The 18,770-nt window shown below is 49.4% G+C and overlaps 1 protein-coding gene across 1 annotated transcript; it reads left to right on the top strand.

The window, feature by feature from the left end:
- Positions 1–3: 3 nt before the first annotated feature.
- On the top strand, positions 4–13,270 carry LOC146043137 (uncharacterized). Its single transcript, XM_083163577.1, has 3 exons — positions 4–199; positions 3,471–3,565; positions 10,898–13,270. The coding sequence occupies exons 2-3, from the start codon at positions 3,498–3,500 to the stop codon at positions 12,915–12,917; spliced, it is 2,088 nt and encodes a 695-aa protein (XP_083019703.1). The 5' UTR covers positions 4–199; positions 3,471–3,497; the 3' UTR covers positions 12,918–13,270.
- The last annotated feature ends 5,500 nt before the right edge of the window (positions 13,271–18,770 follow it).

Genomic DNA, 18,770 nt, shown 5'->3' with positions numbered 1-18,770 from the left:
CGTGGAGCCCCGCCCCTCCCCCTTCGCATGGAAGGCTATCGATGATGGTGATGATGATGGTGATGATGATCTCGCGAGAGTGGGCGCGCGGCGGCGGCGCTGGTGGTTAAGCACTAGGGGAGAACACAGCACTGCACCGTGTGACTGGCGGCCCTGGCTGGCCTGCGGGGCGGACATTTTGTGGGAGACACGTGATCTGGTACTGTATATACATAGAGGTGGGTAGGTGTAGTAGTAGTGGGGACATTGGAGGTCTGACCGTGCCAGGTGCTCTGTATACTCCCATAGCAACACCAAGTGGTGCCCAACACTGCATAACAACACCAGGAGCACCCCGTACCCGCATAGTAACCCCCTAATAGTACCTCATAGCAACACACAGGGGTACCTTACACCCCACAGCAACACCAAGTGGTGCCCAACACTGCATAACAACACCAGGAGAACCCCCTACCCGCATAGTAACCCCCTAATAGCAACACACAGGGGTACCTTACACTCCATAGCAACACCAAGTGGTGCCCAACACTGCATAACAACACCAGGAGCACCCCGTACCCGCATAGTAACCCCCTAATAGCAACACACAGGGGTACCTTACACCCCACAGCAACACTAAGTGGTGCCCAACACTGCATAACAACACCAGGAGCACCCCGTACCCGCATAGTAACCCCCTAATGGCAACACACAGGGGTACCTTACACCCCATAGCAACACCAAGTGGTGCCCAACACTGCATAACAACACCAGGAGCACCCTGTACCCGCATAGTAACCCCCTAATAGTACCTCATAGCAACACACAGGGGTACCTTACACCCCACAGCAACACCAAGTGGTGCCCAACGCTGCATAACAACACCAGGAGCACCCCGTACCTGCATAGTAACCCCCTAATAGCAACACACAGGGGTACCTTACACCCCATAGCAACACCAAGTGGTGCCCAACACTGCATAACAACACCAAGAGCACCACGTACCCGCATAGTAACCCCCTAATAGTACCTCATAGCAACACACAGGGGTACCTTACACCCCATAGCAACACCAAGTGGTGCCCAACGCTGCATAACAACACCAGGAGCACCCCGTACCCGCATAGTAACCCCCTAATAGCAACACACAGGGGTACCTTACACCCCACAGCAACACTAAGTGGTGCCCAACACTGCATAACAACACCAGGAGCACCCTGTACCCGCATAGTAACCCCCTGATAGCAACACACAGGGGTACCTTACACCCCATAGCAACACCAAGTGGTGCCCAACACTGCATAACAACACCAGGAGCACCCTGTACCCACATAGTAACCCCCTGATAGCAACACACAGGGGTACCTTACACCCCATAGCAACACCAAGTGGTGCCCAACACTGCATAACAACACCAGGAGCACCCCGTACCCGCATAGTAACCCCCTAATAGCAACACACAGGGGTACCTTACACCCCATAGCAACACCAAGTGGTGCCCAACACTGCATAACAACACCAGGAGCACCCCGTACACGCATAGTAACCCCCTAATAGCAACACACAGGGGTACCTTACACCCCACAGCAACACTAAGTGGTGCCCAACACTGCATAACAACACCAGGAGCACCCCGTACCCACATAGTAAACCCCTAATAGCAACACACAGGGGTACCTTACACCCCATAGCAACACCAAGTGGTGCCCAACACTGCATAACAACACCAGGAGCACCCCGTACCCGCATAGTAACCCCCTAATAGCAACACACAGGGGTACCTTACACCCCATAGCAACACCAAGTGGTGCCCAACACTGCATAACAACACCAGGAGCACCCTGTACCCGCATAGTAACCCCCTGATAGCAACACACAGGGGTACCTTACACCCCATAGCAACACCAAGTGGTGCCCAACACTGCATAACAACACCAGGAGCACCCCGTACCCGCATAGTAACCCCCTAATAGCAACACACAGGGGTACCTTACACCCCACAGCAACACCAAGTGGTGCCCAACACTGCATAACAACACCAGGAGCACCCCGTACCCGCATAGTAACCCCCTAATAGTACCTCATAGCAACACACAGGGGTACCTTACACCCCACAGCAACACCAAGTGGTGCCCAACACTGCATAACAACACCAGGAGCACCCCGTACCCGCATAGTAACCCCCTAATAGCAACACACAGGGGTACCTTACACCCCATAGCAACACCAAGTGGTGCCCAACACTGCATAACAACACCAGGAGCACCCTGTACCCGCATAGTAACCCCCTAATAGCAACACACAGGGGTACCTTACACCCCATAGCAACACCAAGTGGTGCCCAACACTGCATAACAACACCAGGAGCACCCTGTACCCACATAGTAACCCCCTGATAGCAACACACAGGGGTACCTTACACCCCATAGCAACACCAAGTGGTGCCCAACACTGCATAACAACACCAGGAGCACCCTGTACCCACATAGTAACCCCCTGATAGCAACACACAGGGGTACCTTACACCCCACAGCAACACCAAGTGGTGCCCAACACTGCATAACAACACCAGGAGCACCCTGTACCCGCATAGTAACCCCCTAATAGTACCTCATAGCAACACACAGGGGTACCTTACACCCCACAGCAACACCAAGGGGTGCCCTACACCCTATAGCAACACCAGGAGTACGTTGTTTGTCATTACAATCATAATAAAACACAGGGGTACACTACACTCCATAGTAACACACAGATTTACCCATGCCCCCACAGTAACACAATTCCCGATACCCCCATAGTAACACAGGTATTCCTGTTAGCCCCATAGTAACAAAGGAGTTCCCTAAAGACCACAATAACACACAGAACCTTATACCCATATACCTTATGCCCTAGGCCGCAGTACTGTCGACACACCTTTTCCAAGCTCACTGCCTTTGTGGGTGTGCTTATGCAGATTTGATGACTGCTCAGATGCAGGACTGGGGGTGAACATTGTGTGCACATTTTGGGGCACCACTGTGTCCGGCTTTGTACCAGCCCAGTGTCTTATGGTGTGTACACTCTTGTACAATGTACATGAGATTTTGACTATATAGTCAAAATCTCATCTGGATCTCATGCAGATCACACAGGTTTTAACCCTTGCGATCCCGATGCGATATCCCGTATCACAGCCAGAAAGTCTTGGCTGCATTGACTATATAGTGCAGTCTAAATTGTATGCAGATAGTCTAAATTGTAATATAGTCTAAATTGTACAAGTGTGTACACACCATAACTCAAAACTTTTTTTCACAACAAGTAGAAATTTCTGGTGACATAACCATGTAACAGCAGTTCCGATCTCTGTAGTATCACTCTGACTATGTATTGGAGTATGAGGCTTTCTAACTACTCTGTATTATATGTGAGTAACAGATGTACCCACGCTTTCTGAGGTTAATAGAGGACCATCATTGACATTAATTACTTTGATTTTTCTCCAGTGGACAAGGAAAACCAGTAGAGGAAAAATGACGGTGTGCGCCATGTTTGGGTGCAAGAATCGGATGCACAAAGGGTGCGGGAAGCACTTTTTCAGGTAACATGCGCAATAGGTCTTAGATGTATGTTGTATTTTATTGTCGGAAGCACAGCTGAGATTTTATTTCCCATCAGATGTAGTATCCAACTTCATACAATTCTGTTCTTTACCATTTTCTCTTTGGTTTATTTCCTCAAGCTGCTTATAAAGATTTATAATTCTGTAGTGTCATGTGAATGCCATGCCAGCCACAGTCACATGTACTGAGCAGAGAGGCTATGGAACATCACTTTGAGCTCTCTCATGTGTACTAAGACCGCTTAAGAGTTACATGACTTGCTGCTTATAGAAAAAAGAAAAAAAATATTTTATGAGCTTGATAATTGATTTATGAACGGTTTCTTATACAGCGCAGCAAGTTAGGTTGTGCTTTACAATTGAAAAGGGATAAAACAAAGTGGGTAGTTATAGACAGCAAGCTTACAATCTATATAACCTGACCCTCTGGAGTGTTTGAGATCAGCTTTATATTAATTATACTAATTATAATGTTGTGTAAATTATTATTACCAGTTGTGTATCTAGCACACACATTTTTCTGCACAGTATCTTTGAACATTCACACCAGTCCCTGCTCCAGTGGAGCTTACAATCTATATTCCCTACCACATGTACACACACATTCATTCTAGGGTTAATTTTTGTTGGGAGCCTCAAGTATATTTTTTGGGTCCCAGAGGAAACCCACACAAGCACGGGGAGAATATACAAATGGTTAGGACCATGGTGGGAATAGAACCCATAACCTCAGCGCTGTGAGGCCGTAATGCTAACCATTACACTGTCCGTACTGATTCATATATATAACACATGGTGGGAATAAAACCCATGACCTCAGCCCTGTGAGGCAGTAATGTAACCATTACACCGTCCGTACTGCCCCGTATATATAACACATGGTGGGGATAGAACCCATGACCTCAGCGCTGTGAGGCAGTAATGCTAACCATTACACCATCCGTACTGCGCCGTATATATAACACATGGTGGGAATAGAACCCATGACCTCAGTGCTGTGAGGCAGTAATGCTAACCATTACACCATCCGTACTGCCCTGTATATATAACACATGGTGGGGATAGAACCCATGACCTCAGTGCTGTGAGGCAGTAATGCTAACCACTACACCGTGCGTACTGCCCCATATATATAACACATGGTTGGGATAGAACCCATGACCTCAGCACTGTGAGGCAGTAATGTAACCACTACACCATCCGTACTGCCCCGTATATATAACACATGGTGGGGATAGAACCCATGACCTCAGCACTGTGAGGCAGTAATGTAACCATTACACGCCCGTACTGCCCTGTATATATAACACATGGTGGTAATAGAACCCATGACCTCAGCGCTGTGAGGCAGTAATGTAACCATTACACCGTCCGTAATGCCCCGTATATATAACACATGGTGGGGATAGAACCCATGACCTCAGCGCTGTGAGGCAGTAATGCTGACCATTACACCATCCGTACTGCCCTGTATATATAACACATGGTGGGAATAGAACCCATGATCTCAGCGCTGTGAGGCAGTAATGCTGACCATTACACCATCCGTACTGCCCCGTATATATAACACATGGTGGGAATAGAACCCATGACCTCAGCACTGTGAGGCAGTAATGTAACCATTACACCATCCGTACTGCCCCGTATATATAACACATGGTGGGTATAGAACCCATGACCTCAGCGCTAACCATTACACCATCCGTACTGCCCCGTATATATAACACATGGTGGGAATAGAACCCATGACCTCAGCGCTGTGAGGCAGTAATGCTAACCATTACACCCCCCGTACTGCCCGGATATATAACACATGGTGGGGATAGAACCCATGACCTCAGCGCTAACCATTACACCATCCGTACTGCCCCGTATATATAACACATGGTGGGGATAGAACCCATGTCCTCAGTGCTGTGAGGCAGTAATGTAACCATTACACCATCCGTGCTGCCCCGTATATATAACACATGGTGGGGATAGAACCCATGACCTCAGCGCTGTGAGGCAGTAATGCTAACCATTACACCATCCGTACTGCCCCGTATATATAACACATGGTGGGGATAGAACCCATGACCTCAGCAGTAATGTAACCATTACACCATCCGTACTGCCCCGTATATATAACACATGGTGGGGATAGAACCCATGACCTCAGTGCTGTGAGGCAGTAATGCTAACCATTACACCATCCATACTGCCCCGTATATATTCCACATGGTGGGAATAGAACCCATGACCTCAGTGCTGTGAGGCAGTAATGATAACCATTGCACCATCCGTACTGCCCCGTATATATAACACATGGTGGGAGTAGAACCCATGACCTCAGCGCTGTGAGGCAGTAATGTAACCATTACACCATCCGTACTGCCCCGTATATATAACACATGGTGGGAATAGAACCCATGACCTCAGTGCTGTGAGGCAGTAATGCTAACCATTACACTGTCCGTACTGCCCCGTATATATAACACATGGTGGGGATAGAACCCATGACCTCAGCGCTGTGAGGCAGTAATACTAACCATTACACCGTCCGTACTGCCCCGTATATATAACACATGGTGGGAATAGAACCCATGACCTCAGTGCTGTGAGGCAGGATTGTAACCATTACACCGTCCGTACTGCCCCGTATATATAACACATGGTGGGGATAGTACCCATGACCTCAGCGCTGTGAGGCAGTAATGCTAACCATTACACTATCCGTACTACCCTGTATATATAACACATGGTGGGGATAGAGCCCATGACCTCAGTGCTGTGAGGCAGTAATGTAACCATTACACCATCCGTACTGCCCCGTATATATAACACATGGTGGGGATAGAACCCATGACCTCAGTGCTGTGAGGCAGTAATGTAACCATTACACCGTCCGTACTGCCCTGTATATATAACACATGGTGGGGATAGAACCCATGACCTCAGCGCTGTGATGCAGTAATACTAACCATTACACCATCCGTACTGCCCCGTATATATAACACATGGTGGGGATAGAACCCATGTCCTCAGTGCTGTGAGGCAGTAATGTAACCATTACACCATCCGTGCTGCCCCGTATATATAACACATGGTCGGGATAGAACCCATGACCTCAGCGCTGTGAGGCAGTAATGCTAACCATTACACCATCCGTACTGCCCCGTATATATAACACATGGTGGGGATAGAACCCATGACCTCAGCAGTAATGTAACCATTACACCATCCGTACTGCCCCGTATATATAACACATGGTGGGGATAGAACCCATGACCTCAGCGCTGTGAGGCAGTAATGCTAACCATTACACCATCCGTACTGCCCCTTATATATAACACATGGTGGGGATAGAACCCATGACCTCAGCGCTGTGCGGCAGTAATATAACCATTACACCATCCGTACTGCCCCGTATATATATAACACATGGTGGGGATAGAACCCATGACCTAAGTGCTGTGAGGCAGTAATGTAACCATTACACCATCCGTACTGCCCCGTATATATAACACATGGTGGGAATAGAACCCAGGACCTCAGTGCTATGAGGCAGTAATACTAACCATTACACCATCCGTACTGCCCCGTATATATAACACATGGTGGGAGTCGAACCTATGACCTCAGTGCTGTGAGGCAGTACTGTAACCATTACACCGTCCGTACTGCCCAGTATATATAACACATGGTGGGGATAGAACCCATGACCTCAGTGCTGTGAGGCAGTAATGCTAACCATTACACCATCCGTACTGCCCTGTATATATAACACATGGTGGGGATAGAACCCATGACCTCAGCGCTGTGAGGCAGTAATGTAACCATTACACGCCCGTACTGCCCTGTAGATATAACACATGGTGGGAATAGAACCCATGACCTCAGTGCTGTGAGGCAGTAATGCTAACCATTACACCATCCGTGCTGCCCTGTATATATAACACATGGTGGGGATAGAACCCATGACCTCAGTGCTGTGAGGCAGTAATGTAACCATTACACCGTCCGTACTGCCCCGTATATATAACACATGGTGGGGATAGAACCCATGACCTCAGTGCTGTGAGGCAGTAATAATAACCATTACACCATCCGTACTGCCCCGTATATATAACACATGGTGGGGATAGAACCCATGACCTCAGTGCTGTGAGGCAGTAATGCTAACCATTACACCATCCGTGCTGCCCTGTATATATAACACATGGTGGGGATAGAACCCATGACCTCAGTGCTGTGAGGCAGTAATGCTAACCATTACACCATCCGTACTGCCCCGTATATATAACACATGGTGGGGATAGAACCCATGACCTCAGCAGTAATGTAACCATTACACCATCCGTACTGCCCCGTATATATAACACATGGTGGGGATAGAACCCATGACCTCAGTGCTGTGAGGCAGTAATGCTAACCATTACACCATCCATACTGCCCCGTATATATTCCACATGGTGGGAATAGAACCCATGACCTCAGTGCTGTGAGGCAGTAATGATAACCATTGCACCATCCGTACTGCCCCGTATATATAACACATGGTGGGAGTAGAACCCATGACCTCAGCGCTGTGAGGCAGTAATGTAACCATTACACCATCCGTACTGCCCCGTATATATAACACATGGTGGGAATAGAACCCATGACCTCAGTGCTGTGAGGCAGTAATGCTAACCATTACACTGTCCGTACTGCCCCGTATATATAACACATGGTGGGGATAGAACCCATGACCTCAGCGCTGTGAGGCAGTAATACTAACCATTACACCGTCCGTACTGCCCCGTATATATAACACATGGTGGGAATAGAACCCATGACCTCAGTGCTGTGAGGCAGGATTGTAACCATTACACCGCCCGTACTGCCCCGTATATATAACACATGGTGGGGATAGTACCCATGACCTCAGCGCTGTGAGGCAGTAATGCTAACCATTACACTATCCGTACTACCCTGTATATATAACACATGGTGGGGATAGAGCCCATGACCTCAGTGCTGTGAGGCAGTAATGTAACCATTACACCATCCGTACTGCCCCGTGTATATATAACACATGGTGGGGATAGAACCCATGACCTCAGTGCTGTGAGGCAGTAATGTAACCATTACACCGTCCGTACTGCCCCGTATATATAACACATGGTGGGGATAGAACCCATGACCTCAGCGCTGTGATGCAGTAATACTAACCATTACACCATCCGTACTGCCCCGTATATATAACACATGGTGGGGATAGAACCCATGTCCTCAGTGCTGTGAGGCAGTAATGTAACCATTACACCATCCGTGCTGCCCCGTATATATAACACATGGTGGGGATAGAACCCATGACCTCAGCGCTGTGAGGCAGTAATGCTAACCATTACACCATCCGTACTGCCCCGTATATATAACACATGGTGGGGATAGAACCCATGACCTCAGCAGTAATGTAACCATTACACCATCCGTACTGCCCCGTATATATAACACATGGTGGGGATAGAACCCATGACCTCAGCGCTGTGAGGCAGTAATGCTAACCATTACACCATCCGTACTGCCCCATATATATAACACATGGTGGGGATAGAACCCATGACCTCGGCGCTGTGCGGCAGTAATATAACCATTACACCATCCGTACTGCCCCGTATATATATAACACATGGTGGGGATAAAACCCATGACCTAAGTGCTGTGAGGCAGTAATGTAACCATTACACCATCCGTACTGCCCCGTATATATAACACATGGTGGGAATAGAACCCAGGACCTCAGTGCTATGAGGCAGTAATACTAACCATTACACCATCCGTACTGCCCCGTATATATAACACATGGTGGGAGTCGAACCTATGACCTCAGTGCTGTGAGGCAGTACTGTAACCATTACACCGTCTGTACTGCCCAGTATATATAACACATGGTGGGGATAGAACCCATGACCTCAGTGCTGTGAGGCAGTAATGCTAACCATTACACCATCCGTACTGCCCTGTATATATAACACATGGTGGGGATAGAACCCATGACCTCAGCGCTGTGAGGCAGTAATGTAACCATTACACGCCCGTACTGCCCTGTAGATATAACACATGGTGGGAATAGAACCCATGACCTCAGTGCTGTGAGGCAGTAATGCTAACCATTACACCATCCGTGCTGCCCTGTATATATATAACACATGGTGGGGATAGAACCCATGACCTCAGTGCTGTGAGGCAGTAATAATAACCATTACACCATCCGTACTGCCCCGTATATATAACACATGGTGGGGATAGAACCCATGACCTCAGTGCTGTGAGGCAGTAATAATAACCATTACACCATCCGTACTGCCCCGTATATATAACACATGGTGGGGATAGAACCCATGACCTCAGTGCTGTGAGGCAGTAATGCTAACCATTACACCATCCGTACTGCCCCGTATATATAACACATGGTGGGGATAGAACCCATGACCTCAGTGCTGTGAGGCAGTAATGTAACCATTACACCATCCCTACTGCCCTGTATATATAACACATGGTGGGGATAGAACTCATGACCTCAGTGCTCTGAGGCAGTAATGTAACCATTACACCGTCCGTACTGCCCCGTATATATAACACATGGTGAGGATAGAACCCATGACCTCAGCGCTGTGAGGCAGTAATATAACCATTACACCATCCGTACTGCCCTGTATATATAACACATGGTGGGGATAGAACCCATGACCTCAGTGCTGTGAGGCAGTAATGTAACCACTACACCATCCGTACTGCCCCGTATATATAACACATGGTGGGGATAGAACCCATGACCTCAGTGCTGTGAGGCAGTAATGTAACCATTACACCATCCCTACTGCCCTGTATATATAACACATGGTGGGGATAGAACTCATGACCTCAGTGCTCTGAGGCAGTAATGTAACCATTACACCGTCCGTACTGCCCACAAGCTGTTTTCCAGCAATGCCAAGTAGAATGCTTGACTGCTACTCGTCGCCAGTTTCTGCAGTAAAAGTTTATTATTTGTTACTAATACCCCCTTTCACCAAGTCGGGTTGGACCAGGGAACCTGGGTCCGGCGTTTTCACATTATACCGGGGTTGCCCAAAATGCAGAGGGTGACCTGGGTTTAACAATTCTTATAGCCCAGGTCGAATTGCTGGGTTGGTCGACCCGGGTTCTAAGCTTTGGTGATAGGGGGTATCATTTATTTTCCCCTCGGCCAGAGCAGAGTTGGGACATGATTATCTTTCATACGGTATAATAATGTATCTTAGGGTGGCAATGTTATTTAAACATGTTACTGTCAATTTGCAGGTTTCCCATGAAGGACCCAGAGCGTCTGGCCAAGTGGATTGAAGCGGTCCAGCGTGATGAATGGACACCAACTGTTCACAGCAAAGTGTGTAGTGACCATTTCACAGAGAAGGACTACATGATTCGTCCAGGAGCAGCATGTCCCTATCTCCGTATGGACGCGGTACCAGTGTCCCTTTATCCTGTCCAACGGAGAAGGAAATCCAAGAAGAGGAAATACACAAGAAAATCAGTAGGTGAAATTCAGGTGACGATTCAGAATGACGGCCCCAAGGATTCCATGATAAGTGACGGCCATGAAATGATGATGGAAGTGCGGGATGTGCAGGATGCGGAAGCACAGCTGCAAGTGGTACTAGATAGAGCTCAGGAGGAGGTAGAACAAGGCAGGAAGCGGCAGGCGGAGGTGAAGCGACAAGCGGAGGAACAGCGGCAAGTGGAGAGAACAGGAGAGAGCAAGGAGTGTGGACAAGTAGCACTTAGTGAGAAGCAGGGTGATGTAGTGCCAGGCATGAGGCAGGTGGAGGAAACACAGAAGGAAAAGAAAGGAGAGGTAGCGCAGGGTGACGCAGTGCAGAGTGAGAAGCAAGGGCAGATGTCACAGAGGGAGGAGCAGGTAGCAATAACTGAGAAGCAAGGGGGGGTGGCATCGAGCGAGAAGCAGGGGGAGGTGGCATCGAGCGAGAAGAAGGGGGAGGTGGTATCGAGCGAGAAGAAGGGGGAGGTGGTATCGAGCGAGAAGAAGGGGGAGGCGGTATCGAGCGAGAAGAAGGGGCAGGCGGTATCGAGCGAGAAGCAGGGGGAGGTGACATCGAGCGAGAAGCAAGGGGAGGTGACATCGAGCGAGAAGCAGGGGGAGGTGGCATCGAGCGAGAAGCAGGGGGAGGTGGCATCGAGCGAGAAGCAGGGGGAGGTGGCATCGAGCGAGAAGCAGGGGGAGGTGGCATCGAGCGAGAAGCAGGGGGAGGTGGCATCGAGCGAGAAGCAGGGGGAGGTGGCATCCAGCGAGAAGCAGGGGGAGGTGGAATCAAGCGAGAAGCTGGTAGCGGTGCCAAGCGAGAAGCTGGTAGCGGTGCCAAGCGAGAAGCTGGGGGAAGAGGCACAGAATGAGCAGGCAGCAGAGATGGAAGTCGATGAGGGGGATACACAGGGCAGGAAGAACATGGCAAGGAACCCGACTGAGGTGCAGAATGCGGAAACAGAGAACTCAAGCCCGCCAAGTGACAAAGCCGTAGAATATATTCCGGTTGACCACGCATATTCGGCTGTCACTAGTGACAAGGAAAACGATATCCCTGCTCCTTCTGGGAATCCCAAAGTTGTCAAACTGAGGAAAAAAATTAAAACGTTACAAAAACAAGTCCTGAGGCAGGGGGTCAAGATTAAGAGCCTGAAACAAACACTGGTTGATTTACGGAGAAACAACATGATGGAGAAGGACCCTGAGTGGGTGATCTCAGAAAACTGCAGCGGGCTGGCCCTGGCTTTGTTCGCAAATCAGCTGAAAAACGGACACAAAAGGTACACCGCCATCCAATACTGCAGCCTCATGAAGAAGTTCTCCCTAAAACTATATTACGCCTCTCCAAAGGCCTATAAATTCTGCAGATTGTTTCTGTGCCTGCCTCACCCTGTATCATTGAGACATTGGAAGACAGCAAGCGAGGGGAACCTTTCTGAGCCTTTACAGGAGGCACCAGTACAAGGAGGACCCATGCAGGATGCACAGTTACAAGGGGAACCCTTGCAGGACGGACAGTTACAAGGAGGACCCTTGCAGGATGGAGAGTTACAAGGAGGACCCTTGCAGGATGGAGAGTTACAAGGAGGACCCTTGCAGGATGGAGAGTTACAAGGAGGACCCTTGCAGGATGGAGAGTTACAAGGGGAACCCTTGCAGAATGGAGAGTTACAAGGAGGACCCTTGCAAGATGGAGAGTTACAGGTGGAACCCATGCAGGACGTACAGTTACAAGGGGAACCTTTACAAGGGGAATTTTTACAGGAGGGATCTTTGTAGGAAAGAACATTTCCAAGGATGTTCATCTTGGTGCCGTATGTTAGCCCCATTATGTATGTGTGTGTGTGTTTGTATATATAATTTTCTATAGGGAATTAAGACTTTATCGTTGCACTTTGTGTCTGTCTATTGGACAATGCAGGTCTTGTTCCTTGCAGCTCCCCTGTGATCGGTGTGATCCGGGCAGTCACGGCATTCCGTACTGGTTTATGCACCCCAGAGCACCCGCCTATAGACAACAGGCTAGAGCATTTCCTGCAGAAAGAAAGAAACTATAGTCAGCTGTTATATGTCTTTTCTCATCCATTTCAAATTGTCTTCACTTCTCAACTTAATAAAAACAAAAACATTTATTTAGGCCGTTTTCTTGCTTCTATCATCGAGTTGTTGTTTGTGGTTTTCTAGCTGCCAAGTGTTTGGTGCTTTAAATCAAGGCAACCCAAAGGTTTAGATCAGGGGTGGGGAACCTTTTTGTGTCAAGGGCCGTTTGGATGGGGAAAAAATGCTTCGGGGGCCATGTGTAAAAATGTATTTTACAAATTGTCCTGCTGCAGCTGTCCTACACTCCGGCGGCTGCCGCTGAATAGGACTGACAGCCTCCGGCTGCTGTTGATCAAGAGGAATCTTGCAAGAACTACCGACCTATCACAAGAATTTCCCTGTACTTGACTCCTGGCAAAGCCGCCGGACGGGTGGGCAGGCCACTCAGACCGGCTACGGGAGCCTGAGGTTCCCCACCCCTGGTTTAGATTTTAAGTTTATCAATGCTTGGCCACAGGTGACTTAATTAGCACCTCAGTCAATTTGATTAAGCCACCTGTTCCTAGCTATGGATATACCTAAAACCTGCACTGCTGGAGTGCTTTGAGGACTGTGTCTTTGAGAACCTCTGCTCCATTCAAAACGATATTGCTGATGAGGAAGTTCATGTTTGAGGACTACCGAAAGGATTCACTCCAGTGTGTGTGTCTGCGCACGTGCAGGGTGCTGGTCACTGAGGTGGGCACATTTTCATTTTAAATGGCAAAATTTGGATGTGTTGCTGTAGTTATTGGAATACATTATCAATGTTGCATTATATGTACTGTAATATAATGGCCCAAATTCATATTATGCAACACAGCAGTGTCAAAAGGTCATAATGTAGTACCCACCACTCATACCACAGTAATGCCTGCCACTCATATTATACCACACAGCAATGCTCACCACTCATTATACCACACAGTAATGCCTTCTATTCATGTCTCACAGCAATGCCCACCACTCATATTATACCACAAGTAATACCTTCAGTTCATGTCACACAGCAATGCCCACTACTCATATCATACCACACAGTAATGCCTTCTGTTCATATGTCACACAGCAGGATCCACCACTCACATTATTTGACAGTAATGCCATCAGTTTATATTATTTCACACAGTAGTGCCATCAGTTTATATTATTTCACACAGTAGTGCCCACCACTCACAGTAATGCTTTCTGTTCATGTGTCACACAGCAGTGCCCACCACTCACATTATCCCACAGTAATGCCATCAGTTCATATTATTTCACACAGCAGGTTCCACCACTCACATTATTTGACAGTAATGCCATCAGTTTATATTATTTCACACAGTAGTGCCATCAGTTTATATTATTTCACACAGTAGTGCCCACCACTCACAGTAATGCTTTCTGTTCATGTGTCACACAGTAATGCCCACCACTCACATTATAAGTTAGCACACAGTAGTGCCCACCACACATTATACCACACAGTAATGACTTCAGTTCATATGTCACACAGCAGGTTCCACCACTCACATTATTTGACAGTAATGCCATCAGTTCGTATTATTTCACACAGCAGTGCCCACCACTCACATTATACCACAGTAATGCTTTCTGTTCATGTGTCACACAGTAATGCCCACCACTCACATTATAAGTTAGCACACAGTAGTGCCCACCACACATTATACCACACAGTAATGACTTCAGTTCATATGTCACACAGCAGGTTCCACCACTCACATTATTTGACAGTAATGCCATCAGTTCGTATTATTTCACACAGCAGTGCCCACCACTCACATTATACCACAGTAATGCTTTCTGTTCATGTGTCACACAGCAGTGCCCGCCACTCACATTATACCACAGTAATGCTTTCTGTTCATGTGTCACACAGCAGTGCCCACCACTCACATTATACCACAGTAATGCTTTCTGTTCATGTGTCACACAGCAGTGCCCAACTGACATTATACTGCAGAAATGCTTTCTGTTCATGTGTCACACAGCAGTGCCCACCACTCACATTATACCAAAGTAATGCTTTCTGTTCATGTGTCACACAGCAGTGCCCACCACTCACATTATACCACAGTAATGCTTTCTGTTCATGTGTCACACAGCAGTGCCCAACTGACATTATACTGCAGAAATGCCATCAGTTCACTCAAATAGTTCCAGTCTTCACAAGACACTGCTTACTCATGAAAACTTCTGTTCTTTACTCCTGTACAGGACAAATGTATACTCCGAGGAGTAATCCGTTTTCATGTGCCATTGATTTCCCCTCCCCCAATTTGCTTGAGTTGAGGGATGTCGGACAATTTCAGACCTTTAAGGCCTTGTAAATTGTTGCTTTACAAAAAAAAAAAAATTGGAGATTGACCAGCATCCCTTACCTCAGGCAAACACAGAACATACGTGACATATGTCCCCTAATGTTCAAAGAATATGTTGTAACTGTAATCGTATCGCGATAGCTCTTGAAAAAGTTGCAGAGAAGCAAATATAATTGGTAAGCTCTGGAATCTTCCACCCATGGTTCCTTCCAGATGTAGATGCAGGTTACTGGCAACTAACAACTAATCCCAACGCCCTTTGTGCCTCTGAGACTCTTCCTCAGGGCTGTGTGTCAGTGTTATTTTACATTAACCCTCATAGATCAATCTTATGATATTATTGTGATACAGTATATTGCCTAGGAAAAAATCAGGATTGCATGAATAAAGAAAACTAATTGGTACTTGTGTAGTTTCACGGCGGCAGTTACGTAGTCAGTGTAGTGTTTCCACGGCCAGCGTAGTCAGCGTCCCTGTCAGTATCAGCGTCGTGTTCCCACGGCCAGCGTAGTCAGCGTCCCTGTCCGTATCAGCGTCGTGTTCCCACGGCCAGCGTAGTCAGCGTCCCTGTCCGTATCAGCGTCGTGTTCCCACGGCCAGTGTAGTCAGAGTCCCTGTCCGTATCAGCGTCGTGTTCCCACGGCCAGCGTAGTCAGCGTCCCTGTCCGTATCAGCGTCGTGTTCCCACGGCCAGCGTAGTCAGCGTCCCTGTCAGTATCAGCGTCGTGTTCCTGCAGCCAGCGTAGTCAGCGTCCCTGTCAGTATCAGCGTAGTGTTCCCACGGTCAGTGTCCCTAACAGTATCAGCGTTGTGTTCCCACGGCCAGCGCAATCAGCATCCCTGTCAGTATCAGCGTAGTGTTCCCACGGTCAGTGTCCCTGTCAGTATCAGCGTAGTGTTCCCACGGCCAGCGTAGTCAGCGTCCCTGTCCGTATCAGCGTCGTGTTCCCACGGCCAGCGTAGTCAGCGTCCCTGTCCGTATCAGCGTCGTGTTCCCACGGCCAGTGTAGTCAGAGTCCCTGTCCGTATCAGCGTCGTGTTCCCACGGCCAGCGTAGTCAGCGTCCCTGTCCGTATCAGCATCGTGTTCCCACGGCCAGCGTAGTCAGCGTCCCTGTCCGTATCAGCGTCGTGTTCCCACGGCCAGCGTAGTCAGCGTCCCTGTCAGTATCAGCGTTGTGTTCCTGCAGCCAGCGTAGTCAGCGTCCCTGTCAGTATCAGCGTAGTGTTCCCACGGTCAGTGTCCCTAACAGTATCAGCGTTGTGTTCCCACGGCCAGCGCAATCAGCGTCCCTGTCAGTATCAGCGTAGTGTTCCCACGGTCAGTGTCCCTGTCAGTATCAGCGTCGTGTTACCACGGCCAGTGTAGTTAGCATCCCTGTCAGTATCAGCGTAGTGTTCCCACGGTCAGTGTCCCTGTCAGTATCAGCATCGTGTTACCAAGGCCAGCGTAGTCAGCGTCCCTGTCAGTATCAGCGTAGTGTTCCCACGGTCAGTGTCCCTGTTAGTATCAGCGTAGTGTTCCCACGGCCAGCGTAGTCAGCGTCCCTGTCAGTATCAGCGTAGTGTTCCCACGGTCAGTGTCCCTGTCAGTATCAGCGTTGTGTTCCCATGGCCAGCATAGTCAGCGTCCCTGTCAGTATCAGCGTAGTGTTCCCACGGTCAGTGTCCCTGTCAGTATCAGCGTAGTGTTCCCACGGCCAGCGTAGTCAGCGTCCCTGTCAGTATCAGCGTAGTGTTCCCACGGCCAGCGTAGTCAGCGTCCCTGTCCGTATCAGCGTAGTGTTTCCACGGTCAGTGTCCCTGTCAGTATCAGCGTTGTGTTCCCACGGCCAGCGTAGTCAGCGTCCCTGTCAGTATCGGCGTAGTGTTCCCATGGCCAGCGTAGTCAGCGTCCCTGTCAGTATCAGCGCAGTGTTCCCACGGCCAGCGTAGCCAGCGTCCCTGTCAGTATCAGCATAGTGTTCCCACGGCCAACGTAGTCAGCGCCCCTGTCAGTATCAGCGTAGTGTTCCCACGGCCAGCCTAGTCAGCGTCCCTGTCAGTATCAGCGTAGTGTTACCACAGCCAGCCTAGTCAGCGTCCCTGTCAGTATCAGCGTAGTGTTCCCGCGGCCAGCCTAGTCAGCGTCCCTGTCAGTATCAGCGTAGTGTTACCACGGTCAGCGTCCCTGTCAGTATCAGTGTAGTGTTCCCGCGGTCAGCGTCCCTGTCAGTATCAGCGTAGTGTTCCCACGGCCAGCGTAGTCAGCGCCCCGTCAGTATCAGCGTAGTGTTCCCACGGCCAGCCTAGTCAGCGTCCCTGTCAGTATCAGCATAGTGTTCCCGCGGCCAGCCTAGTCAGCGTCCCTGTCAGTATCAGCGTAGTGTTACCACGGCCAGCCTAGTCAGCGTCCCTGTCAGTATCAGCGTAGTGTTACCACGGCCAGCGTAGTCAGCGTCCCTGTCAGTATCAGCGTTGTGTTCCCACGGTCAGTGTCCCTGTCAGTATCAGCGTTGTGTTCCCACAGCCAGCGTAGTCAGCGTCCCTGTAAGTATCAGCGTAGTGTTCCCACGGCCAGCGTAGTCAGCGTCCCTGTCCGTATCAGCGTCGTGTTCCCACAGTCAGTGTCCCTGTCAGTATCAGCGTTGTGTTCCCATGGCCAGCGTAGTCAGCGTCCCTGTCAGTATCAGCGTTGTGTTCCCACGGCCAGCGTAGTCAGCGTCCCTGTCCGTATCAGCGTTGTGTTCCCACGGCCAGCGTAGTCAGCGTCCCTGTCAGTATCAGTGTAGTGTTCCCACGGCCAGCGTAGTCAGCGTCCCTGTCAGTATCAGCGTAGTGTTCCCACGGCCAGCGTAGTCAGCGCCCCTGTCAGTATCAGCGTAGTGTTACCGCGGCCAGCCTAGTCAGCGTCCCTGTCAGTATCAGCGTAGTGTTACCACGGCCAGCCTAGTCAGCGTCCCTGTCAGTATCAGCGTAGTGTTCCCGCGGCCAGCCTAGTCAGCGTCCCTGTCAGTATCAGCGTAGTGTTACCACGGCCAGCGTAGTCAGCGTCCCTGTCAGTATCAGCGTTGTGTTCCCATGGCCAGCGTAGTCAGCGTCCCTGTCAGTATCAGCGTAGTGTTCCCACGGCCAGCGTAGTCAGCGTCCCTGTCAGTATCAGCGTAGTGTTCCCACGGCCAGCGTGGTCAGCGTCCCTGTCCGTATCAGCGTCGTGTTCCCACGGCCAGCGTAGTCAGCGTCCCTGTCAG

This window comes from Crinia signifera, chromosome 19 (assembly GCF_055691185.1).
Source record: "Crinia signifera chromosome 19, ASM5569118v1, whole genome shotgun sequence".
In the NCBI taxonomy this organism is placed as follows: Eukaryota; Metazoa; Chordata; class Amphibia; order Anura; family Myobatrachidae; genus Crinia; species Crinia signifera.
The sequence above is the reverse complement of the archived record's forward strand: the minus strand, read 5'-3'. Positions and strand labels throughout refer to the sequence as shown.

Bases quoted from the DNA above. Each gene is read 5' to 3' on its own strand.
- LOC146043137 (XM_083163577.1), top strand. From the start codon at position 3,498: ATGACGGTGTGCGCCATGTTTGGGTGCAAGAATCGGATGCACAAAGGG. The intron at 3,566-10,897 runs GTAACATGCGCA...GTCAATTTGCAG, and splicing joins TGCGGGAAGCACTTTTTCAG to GTTTCCCATGAAGGACCCAG.